This window comes from Aethalodelphis obliquidens, unplaced genomic scaffold (genome assembly GCF_003676395.1).
Source record: "Aethalodelphis obliquidens isolate GAN/ISIS:26980383/991018 unplaced genomic scaffold, ASM367639v1 scaffold7, whole genome shotgun sequence".
NCBI lineage: Eukaryota > Metazoa > Chordata > Mammalia > Artiodactyla > Delphinidae > Aethalodelphis > Aethalodelphis obliquidens.
The window spans coordinates 53979569-53998256 of NW_020837951.1; the positions used below are offsets into that span (position 1 = coordinate 53979569).

The window sequence follows — 18688 nt, forward strand, 5'->3', positions numbered from 1 at the left end:
GCTGCCAATGACACAACTTGACTGGCAGGTGAAAGAGCAAGTGAACTACTTAATAAATAATATAGATACCCAAATAGTAGCTCCTGTTACTTAATTCCTATTATAACTGAACTACCTTTAGAGCTCAATAAAAATATTAAAAGATGCTCAGTCACATTACTAACCAAAGGAAAAATCAAAACAACTTTGCTGTACAAATTGGCAAGTATTAAAATGACTGACAGGGGCTGGTGGTGGTGGTGGTAGTGGGATGAACTGGGAGACTGGGATTGACATGTATACACTAATATGTATAAAACGGATAAGTAATAATAACCTGCTGTATAAAAATAAATAAAAATTTTTAAAAATTCAAAACACTTAAAAAACAAACAAAAATAATAATAAATGACTGACAATATCTAGGGTGGGGAAATGAGCGCTCTAATGCACTGTTGATGACAGTCTAAATTGGTACGGACTTTGTGAAGGAATATATGGCATTATCTATCCAGCTTTAAAATGTGCATACCCATCCATCCAGCAATTTCTCTTTCAGAAATATTTCCTAAAGAAAGAATGCAAAGAGATATATATGTGTGTGAGAGTACTTGTGTAAACACACAATATACATAAGGAGGTTTAATATAGCATTGTTAATAAAAGCAAAAAGTGGAAAAAACATAAATGTCTTTCAACAGTGGAATGATTAAAAAATGAAAAGTTCCCATAAGTATTAAACTATACAATTAAAAAGGAGTTGATCTGCATACATTGACCTAGAAAGCAAAAGAATATATTTTGTTAAGTTAAAAAAAAGTGGGACTTCCCTGGTGGCACAGTGATTAAGAATCCACCTGCCAACGCTGGGGACATGGGTTTGATCCCTGGTCCAGGAAGATTCCACATGCCATGGAACAACTAAGCCCATGAGCCACAACTACTGAGTCTGTGCTCTAGAGCCCGTGAGCCACAACTACTAAGCCTGGGTGCCACAACTACTGAAGCCCACGCACCTAGAGCCCGTGCTCCGCAATGAGAGAAGCGACCACAATGAGAAGCGCGCGCACTGCAACAAAGAGTAGCCCCCGCTCGCCATAACTAGAGAAAGCCTGTGCGTAGCAATGAAGACCCAATGCAGCCAAAAATAAATAAGTTAATTAATTAAAAAAAAAAGTAAGTCATAAAATAAAATGCAGAATGTGAGGCCACTTTATAACAGGGCACATGTTATGTACATATACATGCATATATTTCATTTTCAGATGCATTTTTAAAAGTCTAAAGGGAATACTCACCAATCTTAATAATCATTACCTTTGAGCAGTGGAATTAAGGTGAACATAGGCTGGGAAGCAACTTAAACTCTTTATAAGGTTAAGTACCCTAAGTACCTTTAAAAAAATGAACAGGTAAAGATTTTTTTCTAATTTAAAAAGTCAATAAGAATTTAAAAACTGCATTTAAGGAATGTGCTAAGAATCCAGTAATCCTGGTTTGATGATTTAGTAATCAGGCTTCCAAACAGTTTCTCCCAGCAGGCGTGTGCTTGAGCAAACATGGCACATGAAAGCGTGGGTGCGTGCATGCACGTGGGCACACACACACAGAGACACACAAACACACCAATACACATACACACCTGTGGGGTAACACCACTGGGGGCAATCAGAGGGTGAGCTATCCCTTCCCTACAGGGACCGTGACGGCTCTTAATCCAGCGGTGAAGAGCATAGACTGTTGTCAGATGGTCCTGGGTGTAGTTTCCAGTTTCCATTTCAAGATTAAGAAATCATGGGCAAGTTACTTAATGTTTTAGCGATTCAGACTCCTCAGCTGTAAAATGGGAATAAACAATGCCTTCTTTATAGGGTTGTTATGAGGACTAATAAGAAAGGCACTGTAAACATGCACCATACTGCCTGACACAGGGGAAGAAAAAGGCAAACATTTTCAGCAATCAGTATGCAAAATACACAAGACAAGTGGTTGGTGGGAAATCACTTTGTCTCGTGAATCATAGTACCTGTATTGCCAGCAGAATTTTAGCCCTGTAAGGAACCTCATCTTTAATGGTTCCACATTTAACCTTCACACAAAAATAATTCCCAAGCTAACTAAAAACTCTTACAGTACTGTAGCTACAGACATCATCATGAAGGAGAATGAGTGCGAGCTTTGGGGTCAGACTGTGTTTATAAAACCAGCTCTGATATTCACTAGGTATGTGACTTGGGGCAAGGTGCTTAAACTCTCAGTCTCACCTGGGAGGCTAGATTATATTAATATTTTTATTAATGTTATGGTGAGGATTAAACAATACAAGTGGAAGTATCCAGCACACCCAGTATCTGGTACACAGTAGAAAAATGACAACAATAATAATAGCTCTAATTAACTGAGCATATCCTGCAGACCAGGCATTTTCTCTCATTCTTACACCAACTCTGAAAGAGAAGTATCACTATCCCCCTATTATACTCAGAATTTAAAAAAGCAAAGCAAAGAATCAAAACAAAATGAAAACAGACTCACAGATATAGAGAATGGGTGCTTTGCAGAGGGGAGGGTGGTCAGTGAAACAGGTGATGCAGACTAAGAGGTACAAATCTCCAGTTATATAAAAAGTCCCAGGGATGTAATATATATAGCATAAAGAATATGGTCAATAATATTGTCATCACTTTGTATGTGGACAGATGGTTACTAAACTTGTGGTGATTATTTCATAATGCATGTAAATGTCAAATTTCAGTACACCTGAAAATAGTGTACATAATATTGTACACCAACTGTATTTCAATAAAAATAAAATAGTCGGGAAACTTAGATTCAGGACATTGCATGACTTGCTCATAAGATTCCAATTCAGATCTGCCGGACTCCAAAGTCTTTTTCTGCAGACTTTTCTACAGCTTTTTCTACAGCTCACTGTTTCTCTTCCTTTATCACCTTGGGCAAGTCACAACCTCCTCTTCTGGAAATCTCCTCGTCTGAGATACTGTGACCAATTTGGGGGTATGTAAGCTAGTGGCTGGGAATGCTTTGAAAACTGAAAAGTGCTTTCAAAAACAAGGGACTTGCACCTACGAGCCCTGGGAATGCCTCAAAATACCTCTTCCACAGGGCTGCCACTGCTCAGAATTTCACTACTTGACACTCAGTACCAGATGTGCAAATACTCCTGAGAAGGAGTATTGCATTAAATTTACCTTAATGTATAAGTGAATCATTAAATCATCCTATTTCCTCTAGGGAGAGGTCCCAGGCAGTTGGTAAGCACTGGATATCTAAAGAGACGAACAGGAAAATAAGAGGAAGTGCCCAGAGAAAAGACGGGCCCTGAAAACTTGATTCCAAGTCTCCATTTTGCCAACGGCTGGCTCCACCAACCAGTTTAAGAAACCATGGGCAAAATCCCTCTCTTCCTCCTCCCCTTTTTATTAATTCATATTTATTCAATAAACTTTTATTAAGCATTACCATGTACCAAACATTGTGAGGAGATACGATTCCTGTCCTAAGGAAACTTAGAATTTAGTGATGATTACCTGATTTAGATCTAGTCCTCTAATACCCTTACTGATATATGGGTTTAATCTGTGAGTGTGTGTGCAGATGCTTAATCACATATGTATATTATTCACAGTTCAATTTTCCATAATTAATCAAACAGCTCTTCTGATTAAGATGACCATCTTACACACGTGTCATAAAACCCAACACGTTGAAATTCTGACTGCACTCATATACACACTTAAATTTAACTTTTGTTTTATAGAATTAGCACACTGTCAGAATTTATCAAGTACTAGCAATGTAAAATTGCTCTGGGGATAATTTTGTAGTAATTAAGTATATAAGAGTAATTAAGAATTTCCCTGCATCTAATCATCAATCCCCAGTACTATATAAGCATTAATAACATCAAGGCTGACACCAAAAATTATTCCTGATTATGACCGCTGATGATAATATCCGCTGATAACATCAGAATAACGTGAAGTACACTCACTGGCTCATTCCCCTTGTGAATACGTCACAACTTCCTCAGTGAAGACTATTACACTGTTGATTTATCAATCTTATTTGTCTTCCTGAGATTTCAAGGCAAAGTTGTGACACATGCTTAAGTTCTAAGCAATACAATTTCTAGACTTACTGCTTTATTATTTCACAACCTCACATATGCAGATGTGACTAAATTTCCTGTGGGAGGGAAGTATGTTTATTGTCTCTACAATTTGCCTTTTAAAAAAGTAAGCTTTAAACATTTAACACTATAAACTCCCAGAAATGAGATCAGTCATGGCTGTAACCCATAGGGCTCTTCTGGAAAGTACCATTGCACAATCACTGTTAAATAAACAGCCAACACAGAGGAAGAAGTTAAGCTTGTACCTGCCACTCCATTTCATTTAATTTATCAGTGCTCTGAGGTTTCTTCAATTTGAAAGATGGTTTGGTTGTTTGGTAGGACAAGCCATTTACAACGAGTTTTGTTCTTGGAGGCCCGTTGGTGTCTGGAAACCTTTTGTTGTCCGCACTGAGGTGGGAAAATGCTACTATTGTCTGGGATCTCACTGGCCTGCTTCTTCAGGGCCTGCAGGCACACTTTAAATCATGAGAAAGACAGCTTATGAACCACAGGAGCCAGGACAAGCAGAGAAGGCTCTGCTTTTCCCCCACTGCTGCCTTGATATCAAACAGCTCAGGCCGGGGAGACAGCTTCATGGTGATTTTCTAATGAAATCTAATGGCTGGATCTTGGATGATGGAAATCTTTGTGTTGGCAACTGGCAACTCCAGAGGGGTGAAAATGGGAGCAAGCAGTGGAAAGTATAGAAACCTCAGAGAATAGGGAAGAGGGGCAGAAAATGGGGGCAGAGCCCTCAGAAAGAGGTCTCTAGGCTCTACCACTGATTTCCCAGAGGCGATCAATGTGAATGAATCCGTGAGATAGTTCCATTTTACAGATTAGAAGACGGTTCCAGAGAATCTTTGGCACACCCTGTAGTCTGTCTATCCAATAAACATTATTAACAGAAACTCAGTTTTGTCGAGCATGGCAATGAACTAAAATACCTGTCTTCCCAGACTCCCTTGCATGTGAGGGTGGCCACGGGACTAAGTTTGGGGTACACCTGTCCTTCACTCTTCTCCCTCACTTTTGCCTGAAACTGAAACAAGAAATGAATGGAGAACATCAGCATCCATACTGTGACCAGGAGGATGGAAGCCACGGTTAAAGACGGCAAAGCAGAAAGCAGGAGGAGACTGGTGCACCATTGGCCCCATGGGGCTGCTTCTCCTCCATGCACTGTTTACTTTTAGATGTCTTGTCACATGAGAAGAGTACACTGGGCATGCTGCTATAACATGATAAACAAATCCTGAGAAGCCCTTTGCTCTGTACAAATGTGTATGACAAATAACAGGCTCTTTGGGAAAACCAGGATTGGGACAGACCACTCAAAATCTACGAAACCTACTCATTGCAGGAGTAACAAAATAATCAAGAGAGGATTTGGGCAGCCAGTTCAATGTGGCTGGAGGCTCTTTGGTGGTTATTAAAAATGGACAAAAATGTTGACTGGAAATGATGGCTTGCAGGAACTGAGACAGCAGGTGATAGAACCAGCACTTAGGAAGAACTGTGATCTGCCATCAGCTGAGGGCTGGGCAGGCCAGGTGTGCACCTTTCTGGGGACGCAGCCCCTGGGATCATGCTCATTTCAAATTTTATAGAAAGAGAGCAGAAAGGGATTCTGCTTATGCAGAAGATAGGCTGAGGGCTTCTTCATTATCTCCTTCTCTTGCCATCTCAGCTCCTCTTGCCTAGGAAAGATTGTGTGTGAACAACCAGAGCTCCACATTATTTTGACATCATTCCCCTATCTACCACTTCTATCTGAGTGAACTGGACTGTTTATTTAAGTCACTGCTGTTTGGGTGTTCTATGCAGGCAGTCCAGTATAATCCCAAGACTTAGGATGTAATGTTCCTACCTCGCCCATTCCATTCTCTACACAGTGCCCTGGCTGACTTTCCTAAATACCACGCTGGCCTCTTCACTTGGCAGCATTACACTCAGTGTGGCCACAGATCCCGTTCTGAGCTGGTCTTGCAGGTTCCTCAGCCTTCTCTCCCTCAACTCCACGACTGAAGCTGCATATCCCAGCCGTACACCAACTGTCTTTGGCTCATCTCTCTAAGCACACACCATGCTGTCATTTGTGTTCTTGCCTGTGTGATTTGCTTCCCCCGCCTGGAATGCCTCTCGCCACTTGGCTTACCCAGTGATCTATTTACCATCAAAACTCTATTCAGTGAAAGTGTGGAGTCCTAACCACTGGACACGCAATGGACTATTACTCAGCCATTAAAAAAGGATGAAAAAATGCGATTTGCAGCAACATGGATGGAACTAGAGATCGTCATACTGAGTGAAGTAAGTCAGACAGAGAAAGAGAAATATCGTATGATATCACTTATATGTGGAATCTAAAAAGAAATGATACACATGAACTTATGTACAAACCAGAAACAGACTCCCAGACTTAGAGAACAAACTTAAGGTTACCAGGGGGGAAGGGTGGGGAGGAGGGATAGACTGGGAGTTCGGGACTGACACGTACACACTGCTATATTTAAAACGGATAACCACCAAGGACCTACTGTATGGCACAGGGAACTCTGCTCAATGTTATGTGGCAGCCTGGGTGGGAGGGGAGCTTGGGGGAGAGTGGATACATGTGTATGTATGGCTGGGTCGCTTTGCTGTGCACCTGAAACTATCACAACATTATTAATCGGCTATATTCCAGTATAAAACAAAACAAAAACAGAACTCTATTCAAGAAGAAACTCTATTCACCTCTAGGACCCCTTCTCTGACACCTTCTTCTGAATAAACTGGGAGCCTCTGATACATTCTGTTATTGCATGTATCACATTGCATTGATTAAATGACATTCATGTTTGCCTGACAAAAGTGGGTGACCAATAAACACTTGCTGAATTGAACTTGGCCTCTCCTTGATGGGTCCAGAAGCAGGAAGGTTGTGAAAATACTGTTCTAGGAATTCCCACAGCATTCTAACAGCTTGGAGTGAATAGAGCATTTAAAAAGAAATTATCCATTAGTACCATAACAAAATGTACAAATATCAACTCTCAGGCAACTAATCCAGGCAAAATTCTGAAGCTTGCCCGGGCAAGAGAATGGTCCTAAAGAGAAAGAAAAGACTGAAGAACAAGCTTACATGATTGGAAAGAGTTGTCCTTCTGTTTACATCTTAAATAAAAGACTAAAATGTACTAGGAAGTTGCCTTGGAGATGCCACCCAGAGACCTGTCAATGCTACCAGTATTCAAACATTAAAAGAAATGACACCTTATCCACCCTTACTAACGAAGGCAGTATGAATGGATGAAGTGGATGCAGAATCAACAAAACTGAGCTCTGGTCCTGGGTCATCCACTAGGTTAAGGGAACTTGAAAAAGCAGTGCTATTAATCTTTTCAAAGTGTGCCTTTTACAAAATACCTCGTAATAAATATATACATAGAGCACACAACATCTAAGCTCTTATCAATTAGTACACCATGAGCAAAACTCGATGGACCTCATTTCCTTCTTCATCTATAAGACTAAAGCCACTCTGAGTACTAACCTTTCATGGCTCTATGTAATGCAACAGCATCTACATACAAGCGTATATTCCATGGATAGATATAAACACATATTTATTTTGATGTGCCTTTGACTTAAAAATGGTAGATTAAGAATGTGGCTTGGAGATGTGGGCTTCTTGTTAAAGACGCCTGTGTACTTTGCCAAGGCAGCAATGCCTAGACATTTAATATTCTTCTATGTCTCAGTTCCCATCTCTAAAAATACAGTGATGACATTTTTCTCTGACCTCTACCTGCAGTAGGGAGCACAGAGAGGATGGGGGTGACAACACTCATTAAAGCCATGAACTTCTTGAAAGAAAGAACAAATATTCACTGTAGCTATCATGTTAGCAATCCCGACACTGCTTGGGGCTTTAAAAATCTACTTTTAATGGGGGTGAAGTTCCTTGTCACCAAGATGCTATATAACACCATCGAGCAAACTAGTGCAACCAAAGCTGAAAGGCACGGCCAATAACAGCAACTCATTTAGAGGGTCTCTGCTCCCCTCACTCCCAGCACTGTATCGCCCACTTGAAAAATATTAGATCAATTTGGGCCCTTATCCTAAGGAGTAGTTGAAGAGAAATGCTCATGCCCATAAAGTATCACAAAAACATTTTCAGAAAAAATGCTTGAGGCTAAGTCTGCATCTGGATCCCTATTCCCTAAATTCTAGCAGTTGCCCAGGGGCTAATGCATGAACACTCTCTTTGCAAGCTCTTCACTGCAGCCACTTGCCCCTCCTCCTGGGAGAAAGTCATGATTTCCAATTTGCATAAGTATATCTTGATCTCTTCCAGAAAGGCTTGTTGTATGTATGTATTTTAGAGCTGCTACTGTCACTGGCAAAGTCCACTGGGGTCCCCGGGAAAAATTTGTGTTTACTTTTGTGTTTACTTTCACTTGCCTATAGCGGGCCTTGCACTTAATATGTCGGATTTGAGTTCCCAGTGCAGAACCGCTGCGCCGGACACTTCAGCTTGTTATGCATTGTGCAGAAGCACTGAGCACGACACTGCAATTGAAGATGAAGATGGCATGCTATTTGCAGAAATGCTGCACGGGACCCGCAGGAAGTCCTCCCACCCCTCGGCAGGAGAGAACCCTATAAAGCAGCCCAGCCTCCAGCCTTTCTGGGAGAGCCTGTGCTCTAGAGCAGGAGCCGGAGCCTCTCCATTCTTTGATCAAAGCATAAAGCTTTCCTTTGCTTCTGAAACGAACTCAGTCTCGTTCTATTGGCTCCAACAACACTGGGCAGAAGGACATTTGTTGGGGAGTAACTAGGGAGGATCGGTAACACTATTAGCAGTTTCTCACTGGCCATGGGAATTTTTAACAATTAAAGTGAAATTAAAAAATAAAACCACAATTTCAAGTTTCAGCTAAACTTGAGAAAATTCATTGTTCAACTAAAAATGAGAAATATGGCAGAAAAGTCTTTTGCCAAGAGGCAGGGCAAAATGATAAGGTAAATCCCATTATCTGTACCGTCTTGTTTCATTATTCATTTGGTGAATGAGAAAGTGTCAATCACTTATTCAGTAAATACTTACTAAATGCCTACTTTGCACCAAGTATTATGCTTGTCCTAAGACTACAAATATTATTCCTATTCTCAAAGAGTCTAATAAAGAAAAGGGAGTAGAAGGAAGAACATTAATTAGTTAAGCTCCTGCACAGTACCAGGTGCTCTGCTTGTGGAATTCTCCTAACAACTAATGAGAGAAGGTAGGTAAGACTCCCCTCATTTAATGAAAGTGAACTGAGGCTCAATAATTTGTCCAGAGTCACACAGTTGAGTAGATTGGTATTTGCATTCAAATTGGTCTAATTCCAAAATCTCTTTTAGAATTTCTTTAGAAAGCAGAAAAAAGAAGAAAAGGAACCACCCATTATCCTACCACCATGATTTAAAAAAAACTGTCAACATTTTGGAGAATTTCCTTCCAATAATTTTTCATGCAAGTAGGTTAATTTTTGAAATTTTAAAATGTGTTTTTCACAATTGTAATCAAAGTGTGTTATACTGCATTTCACTGGAATTATGACACCATTGACTGTGAAATGCTCCATTGTTCTATATAGCACCAGAAAGAAAAATCACTGCCAGTTACATGATGCCACTGACTGGGATATGTTCAGATTTCAGCAGTGTTCAAATATGAAGGTAAAAATTGTGTGTCTTAGAATCAGTGACCTATTCTGTATTCCACAAACCCCGAACTCATGTTGTTTGCCTCCTGCCTGTAGGTAAGGGTGGCTTCAGAGCACCTGAATCTCCCCCACATTAGAAGAACTCCTTGTCAGGATTGGGAGGCCCCCCTCAGAAGACAGAGTGCTGTTTGTCTTCCTCACACATTCATTGCTTTACGCATAGTAGGCACTCAAGGAATGTTTCTTGGTTGAGTAAACACATAATAAAGCTTGAGAAGAAATTTACTGACAGAAGAAGGTAAAAATTACCAAAGGCCCAAGTTTTGTTGGGGAACGGGGGGTTTGTGTGACTAGTATCAGGGAGAGGGGAGAAGCAATGGATGGAACTTTGAGCCAGAGCCAGTGGCCCTGGGCTTTCCAAGATTCTTCCCTTCCAACAACCTGCCACTCTCTGCATTTTGTCTCCTCGTTGGCTGTCTAGACCCCTGCTTTGATGTTCTTATCCAAACCTAGCTCCATAGTACTGCTTGATTCTGCCATCTTGGGAAGTTATTCACACTTATCCACACAGCTTGAATACTGATTTAGATTTGTTTGGGGATACCATACCACCCATTAATTTCAAGTAATAACTCATAAAGAGCAAACTCAGGAATCAACATGAGATAGATGGAGAAGAGTCATGTTTCTCAGGTGCTGAAACTCTCAGTTTAAATGTATGGTATCCCTTCTGCTTATACAGAAGGTGTGTCTGTCCCTAGGAAGTAAAAGCCTATGTATACTTTGAGTCTATATGATTTGACGACTCAACTTTCTATGGATGTTCACTAAGATATCTGCCTGAGTCAGCAAAATTGGTTTAAGTAAAGAAAAGAAATTAAGCTACACTTAGTTCTCCATGCATGTTCTGGGTTAAACACATTTTGAAAACCATCATGATTTCTCTTGCCTTCCTTCCCTCCTCTTCTTCCATGAACTCATCCAGTATCTATGTGTCTTTATAACACGTGAAGAACTGTGCTAAATTCTCTAAAAGAAAGAACAGTGGGTCAGAAAATTCTGACTTTAGAAAGAAGTTTACACATTACCAGTGAAGACAAGTTTTACTCACAGAGAAGTAAATTACAAGGGGGAGAGAGCATAAGTATCAATAATATCAGAAATACAGGTGATGTGCAGTCAAGTGTTTAAAGCCAGGAGAGATTACATCCAGCAAGGAGATCAGGAAAGGCTTCAGAGAGAAGGGCCATTTCATCTGGGCCTCGAAGGATGGAGAGGATCTGGGCATATGGGAATGGGGGCAAAGACCTGTGAGAGGAGAGGCATGCGTGGGCCAAAGGACTCCTGTTGTTTCCCTTTTACACTGTTTACTGTTTAGGAAACAAGATGCTATTGTTAGGGCCTAACCATGAGGTGTTAAAAGTGCTGGATCAATGAATGGATCATCACCTTGGGCTGACCACTTGGGGGTGTCCTAAGTCATACCATCTTAGGGTCAAAGCCAGGAAGATACTGCAAGATTTCATGCTGATTAAGTGTGAAATTTTAGAGGAAAGTTATTAAAGCCAAAGCCTGGTGGTGTATAGCAGGACATCTGAAATCCACAACAGGTAACTAAGACACTTGATTAAAAGCAACAGCACAACATCACTTTTCAAAACTCAAGGGACTGTCAGCTACTTGCTTACCATGGACATGGATTCCATTTGGTTGAAAAGAAGAGCTTGTTTCTGGCTGATAAGACTTCAGGTGTGATGCTGAGGGCTGCTGGGTATGGGGAGGCTGTGTTCTCTGCATTATTGAAGGAGGAGCAGGCACTCTCCGGGGGCTGATGTGGTGAGGAGATGGGGCAGAAGGTGCAAACCTGAGGAAACAATTATAAAAGGAAACATAAGAGATGTAAAATAGCAGGAGCAAAGACAAACTCTTCGGGCTTCCCTGGTGGCGCAGTGGTTGAGAGTCCGCCTGCCGATGCAGGGGACACGGGTTCGTGCCCCGTTCTGGGAAGATCCCACATGCCGCGGAGCGGCTGGGCCCGTGAGCCATGGCCGCTGAGCCTGCGCGTCCGGAGCCTGTGCTCTGCAACGGGAGGGGCCACAACAGTGAGAGGCCCGCGTACCGCGTACCGTGTACCGCAAAAAAAAAAAAAAAAAGACAAACTCTTCAAAGCCAAATTCTAATTCCCTATTCTGGCTATATAAGAGTGTGACAAAAAGCCCTTTAAAAAAAACTTAAGACTTTTCTCTCCCATTTTTAACCACTGACTTCTCAATTGAGATACTGAAGGAATAAAAGAGATCAACAAAGGGAAAATCTAGTCACAGTCTGAGTTTGTCAAGCTTCTTAAAATGCATTTCAAGTACTCTGGGTTTGGTGAAATTCAAAGCACATCTTTGCCAGACCCCTTTTCTGCTAATTTTTAGACCCGTTTGCATTTTAAGGGAAATTTAATCTGTGTGTTTCTGATTCATTTACACTTGCCTCATAAACATTTTGTTCTGTAAGACATATCTGAGGTCCAAGAAGTGTTATAAGACTTTACTATAAGCCTCTCTAGTCCTATTCTCTTTAAACTATACGTTTTCTTTTGCCAAGAATAAATTAACTTAAACCTCAAAGGTCAAGTGTGGTTTGAAATCCAGAACCCAAAAGATCTGTGTGGGTTCTGTGCTTGGCAAAGAACATTGCCCAGGGTGCAACAGGAACCTCACACACGATTTGGGACATCTTTTGCAGTCACACGGGCCAATCATAATGAGATTATGGTAGTTTCTGAGGTGGGACATACAGGTGTTTAAATAAGGTGACATCATCAACTAACCCGAGATATAAAATGGATAACTATCCATTGATCTTCTAATTGTACAGAAAAATGGCAGGATCTGACTCACTAGGTTTAAAAGGACAGTTTATACTTTCTAACATTGAGGTTCCCTTGAAGTGTACTCGTGCGAACAGTTTTAAAGTTGAACAATGACCATAGACTATCAAAACGACATTCAATCTGCCAGTTCAGTAGGGGGCTGGTGCAAGTGTGGTGGAGAAAGGAGCAGGGACTCTGTCAGTGCAGTGAAAACAAGCATCACAATGATTTGCAGGAAAACTATATTAGCAATGAAGCGTTTAGTCTCCCCGCAAAGGCTCAGGTGATTGAAAACCTTCAATAGGCTGTTTCTTACACTGTATAGAAAGACAGGCTTTGTTTTATGCCAACATGTAGATGTCGCCATCTGTGTACACCACTTATTTCATAGAAACAGGTCACTTCATTTTTCTGGGCTTTTTGTGTAGGGCCATAGGTGATCAAAGGGAGGACGAACCAGTCAAGTTTATCAAGCAATTTTCAACATTTTGAACCACAGTATTTAACAAGGCAGAGCTTCTACATTTGTATTGCTGCAGTAAGAAACCATGGGATGAAATCCCATTTGTTTTTGCATTCCCCTTGCTGAGGTCTGATAAGACTATGTAAGATGATGTAGGAGCCAAGAAGGGAGGATTTGGACTGGTTAAGTTACGGAGAAGACAAGTCAGAGGAGGCTTAAAGAAACTAGCTGGGCTAGGATGCCTGCTTAATCAAGAACTTAGATCTTCACTCAGCTGGAAGAGAATAGTAACTGAGTGTCCTGTGCCTGGTAAATATATATTTTCCAAGCACATCATCTTAACTGGAGTTAGCTTGAAAAGATGTGCTGAATGGCCTTGAATAAAACAGAGCAAATGAACGCTGGCACTGTCCTGAGAATATCTATTAAAACTTGTATGCCGGGATTCCCCGTATAGAGGCTATTTTCTTGGGGAACATGTCCTCAATGTGCCTCACAGGCTGCTCTAGGCTTGTGTGAGAGGCAGGAGGAATTGTGAGATCACAGACTTTGGGGCTAGAAGGAGTCCACATCACCAACCAACACCAGAATTCTGTGAACGGAAGATGTCCAGGGAGGGAGGGAAAGGGGTGGATTTGAATTGGAAGGAAACCTATGTCATTGCTAAATAGCCATCTTTGGCATCTCAATTTTGTGTTTTGGGGGCAAAGCAGCAAGATCCTTTGCCTTCTTAATTATATTTCTGTGTTTGGGAATAAAAGATATAACATGCTCTTGGTGTTTTTTCAGTCTTCTCTTCTGGTACCTCTGCCACCTGTCCTTTCTCTTAAGGATTGATGGAGCAGAGATGTGTAGATGGAGCAAGTATTTAGAAGTATTATTAGCAGTATTTAGAAGTAGGACCTTAGTATCACCAGCTTGATGGAGGAGAATAATTTTGTTTCACAAATCCCTCCCCCACAGCACAGTAAGTCTGACTCACAAATGAAGGTTTGATTAACAAAGAGTAGAAAATGTGTATGGGGAAGGGGAAGGAGGCAAAGATTGTGAGCAATATAAAACCTTACATTTTTATAATTCCGGATGATGTGACTATAGGGTGAATTATGATTACTAGCTATAAAAAAGGGGTGTATTCAACCAACTAAACAGAACTCATCTGAGCATTTTAGGTGTCATCTGGAATGTTAATTTCATACAACAGACCTCTATATCTATATTTAGATGATATATCTATATATAAATTATATATCTATGTATCTATCTACCTAGAGAGTATATAATTATATGCTAATTACAAATCATTCTTATCTATTTATTCACACAAGTTTCACACCCTGGCCATTGTCTCTTGGTTACCACATATTACTTAATGTAATAGCAATGTTGAGCAAAGAAAAAAATGTGGAAGTACATATGCATCAAGATTTTAGCATCATCTATCTCAGAGACCTGGGGGGGATAAAATAATACTTACTGAGCCTTCAATCGACTCTACATTTTGCTTTTTGCTAATTCAGTCTGGATTTTTCACCATGTTATTCAAATAAATAAGATTATATGGTATAAGTTAATATAATTTCAAAATACAGTATGTCACTCCATATAAAGTATTAATAAAAATTTAAATATATACTATTCTAAATGAAATAAATGTACACTTAAAGTAGTCTTTGCTTTGGAAAGGAAAGAATTGGTACAAAAACTCTAACTTTTACATATATAAAGAAAAGATGGAAAGTAACAGGATGTGATCTTGATTGTGATCCAGACAATTTCTAGGAACAAGGAAATAAATAAGAATTTAGCACTAAAAAGCCCAGTGTAAGAAACGAGTGCAAAATGACTGACTTTCAAGTACAGCACATAGAATCAATTTTGTTACTGCCTAAAAACACTACACTGTATTTTATTGAAAAATCTCTCACAATCTATTAACTTAAATTTAATTTTTATAAACTTGCTTACTTGTTAACTAGCTCATAGAAATAGAAATAGCAAATTAGAATCAGGGATGAGAGGGCAGGAGAGGAGAAGAGAAGGAGAGAGTCCTACTGTTCAAGGCAAGGCCCTGGGAGCAACCAAAAGCAGTCACTAAATCACAGCAAGAGACATGCCAGGAATGTTCTTTAAACAGCCAAAGAGACTCAAGAAACTTGAGTAGTTTGAGGCCATTTACTCCAGAAGCAAGCAAACAAACAAAAAACATGCATGCTTAAACAGAAACTTGCTAAGTAAAACATAAAATGTTATTGTTACTGAAGGTAGAGTAGAGGGGGCCTCGAAATCCCATTTTCTTAGTGTCCTCACCTATCTTCCAACCTAGCCTTTTTAACACGCACACACATGGCCGAATTAATATGGTCTGAATTTTCTGCCCCAAACAGGAAATTTTTCTTTAACTCCAAAAAAGATGAATTAAATATTTTGATACTAAAATAAATAAACAAATAATTTTGATGCTGAGTATAAACTGCAGTGATTTATAATTTTTCTCCTAAGGAATATCTCATTCCCCCACTATGTCAGGACAAGACGACATCACTCTCATTCATTCTGAGTGACAGCAGTGTCCAAGAGCCAGAAGACAGACTGTCTGAAGTCTTTCTGGGTCCAACTCTGTTCCCCAGCTGCTGATCTGCAGTTGACATTTCACAGATTTCATTTGATACAGCTTACCGGTCTCTTCTTTGGCCTTTCATACTTCTTTGAAACAATAGAAGATTGTTATGTAAAAATGCACACAACAGAATTTTTAAAAAACATCACTGCTTACCAGAAGCAGATCATACAAAAGCAAACCAGAGAATTGGGTCAATCATTTCCACTCATTTAGTGGAGGAGTTTATATAACCTTAGCATAAGCCATGGTTTAATGGTTTGCAAAAAAAAAAAAGAGACAGAGAGAAGGAAACAGGTTTTAAAGTGCTCACCAAAGATCTGCGGAAAAAATAAAAAACTGGGCTTCCCTGGTGGCGCAGTGGTTGAGAGTCCGCCTGTCGATGCAGGGGACACGGGTTCGTGCCCCGGTCCGGAAAGATCCCACATGCCGCGGAGAGGCTGGGCCCATGAGCCATGGCCGCTGAGCCTGCGCGTCCGGAGCCTGTGCTCCGCAACGGAAGAGACCACAGCAGTGAGAGGCCCGCGTACCGTAAAAATAAATACATAAATAAAAATAAAAAAATAAATTTAAAAACCACCTTGGAAAGATTTCTGCAAATATTTATCTGTACACACCTTGGGAAATGTCTGATTATTTGGGGGTATTTACTTGGTTATGCTCCTTCTCTTTTGTGGCCTGCTCCCACCCTCTGTTCACATTGAGCTTCCCAACCTTGCAGTGATGTGGGCCAGAAGCAAAGAGCTCTCCTGCTGATGCAGTACTCAATCTTAGATTGTTTCATAGAACAATAGGTCCCAATTGAAACACATACAACTGGTGAGGTTCATGTGCAGAGAAATTGCAAATGGCAGGAGAAGCAGACGGCTGTCGTAGAAGACAGATGGAGTAGAAGTCAGACCCTCCGGCCTTGGAGTGTGGCTCCATCCCTTACCAGCCGGGTAATTTTGAATAAATACCCTGATTTCTCCCAGCCTCAGTTTCAAGTGCAAAATACAGTTAACCTCGACTCTTACTGGGGATCATAAAATCTGAGATAATATATTCATTTATTCATTCAGGAGGTATTTACTGAACACCAACCAAGTGCTCCGAGTGCACTACGGAGAGAGTAACACATGACACAGATCTCCGTTGTTTTTGTGAGAGGAAGCAGGCAATGAACAATTTTAAACCCACAAACTATGTATTGAGCTAGAGGAAATGAGTACTACAGGGAAAAATAAAGGATGCAGGTGAGGGGCGGGGTGGACTATGAACAATTTTAAATTAGGAACACACAGATATCCAAGTACTTTAAACAGAGAATGTCTGACACCTTTCAGATGATTGACACATGTTTATGGAATGACTGCTCTAAACAGAATGTACATTTAAGGTATCCCTGATTTAAAATATACCCAATGCTTGAGAGCTGTCTAATAGCACTGTGTTAGAATATCTATGAAGCTTGAAAAATTATAAAACTCTTAGCACTCTTTTCTCTCTTGACTATGGAAAGAGGCTCAAAGAAGGTGAGGCTTTTACTCATCTGGATAATTTCCTAGTTCCAGGAGCAGTTAGTTGTGGTCTTCTGTAAGAGTCTCATTTTTTTGGTACTGGCTTTCCCAACGAATTATCCTGAGCTCACAAATCCATACAATCACAGAATATTTGAGCTGAAGGGCAGTGGAGCACCACTGTATCTAGCCCAGAGACATGAAATGATTTGCCAAAGTCACACAGCTAGTTCTCCAGATACCACTTTATCCCAAGAAGGTAAGACACTCTCTAGTGAAGATGCAAAGCAAGGCAGAGAGATGGCTTGAGGGAGGATGGAAGAGGATTCTTGTGGGCATCTGAGGTTTTTCTCCTCATCACCAGATGATGGGGATGGGGGTACCAGCAACCTACTGCCTTTAAGAATCTGACAATGTGGGCTTCCCTGGTGGCACAGCGGTTGAGAGTCCGCCTGCTGATGCAGGGGACCCGGGTTCGTGCCCCGGTCCGGGAAGATCCCACATGCCGCGGAGCGGCTGGGCCCATGAGCCATGGCCACTAAGCCTGCGCGTCCGGAGCCTGTGCTCCACAACAGGAGAGGCCACAACAGTGAGAGGCCCGCGTACCGCAAAAAACAACAACAACAACAAAAATCTGACAATGTGATTTCCCAGTTTGCTTTGGTGAATTTGCTCATTTCTAAACTGGGGCTCTTTGTGCCCAAGCCAGGCTTATACCTTTAGTCTTTCCAGCTGGATAACGCCTTTCAGTTACACTCTTTCCCTTGTGTATAAATCCAAAGTATTTCTATGTCAACTAACAATTGTATTTCTTCAAACAAAATTTACTAATAGGCTGTGTTGCAAATCAAGCACATGTCATAAATATGTCTCACTTTTCTTCATTCGTACTGTATACACAAGCAGTGCAAGCCATGTGGGACTGTATGTTTTAGCACTGCTTTGGGGGTTGACACTTTGAAAACAGGTGTTTTCATGATCAGCTAGATTAGATGTTGGTTGGTATGTGCTTTGGATAGTTACCCCCCGCCCCGCCTTCTTTCTTCCATGGGGGTTATAGACCTCCCAAAGAAGGAAGAATGCAACGGAACAGCTAGTTTCATTGCATTCACATGAAAAATATTATTGATTTGCTGCCAGGGAGTAGAAATAATGAATAGAAACTGGTCTATGGCAGATTTGGGGAGGTATTCTTCATTCCCCCAAAGAATTGTGGGGTATCATCTGTAGTGGTTTTAAAATTCATCTGTGAAAACTAATCAATGAAAAATGGCTTTAGCAGTTGGCTGACTGCAGAGGGGGAAAAAAGGAATCCTTTTCAAAACCTAAAAAGAAAAGCACAGTTTTAAGGATTACACATCTGATTTAACATCTAAAAAAACCCCCCAATGATAATACCCCACTTTGTATAGCCAGACAGTGCTCCA

The 18688-nt window shown here is 40.7% G+C and overlaps 1 protein-coding gene across 4 annotated transcripts in view; it reads right to left on the reverse strand.

Annotated features, from left to right (window-relative positions):
• Positions 1 to 18688, reverse strand: part of GLIS3 (GLIS family zinc finger 3) — a 506378-nt gene that overhangs the window by 18258 nt on the left and 469432 nt on the right. For all 4 annotated transcript variants that reach the window (XM_027105791.1, XM_027105789.1, XM_027105788.1 and 1 more), the window contains one exon: positions 11505 to 11680. In XM_027105791.1, coding sequence (XP_026961592.1) covers positions 11505 to 11680 — 176 coding nt within the window. The remainder of the gene's footprint in view (positions 1 to 11504; positions 11681 to 18688) is intronic.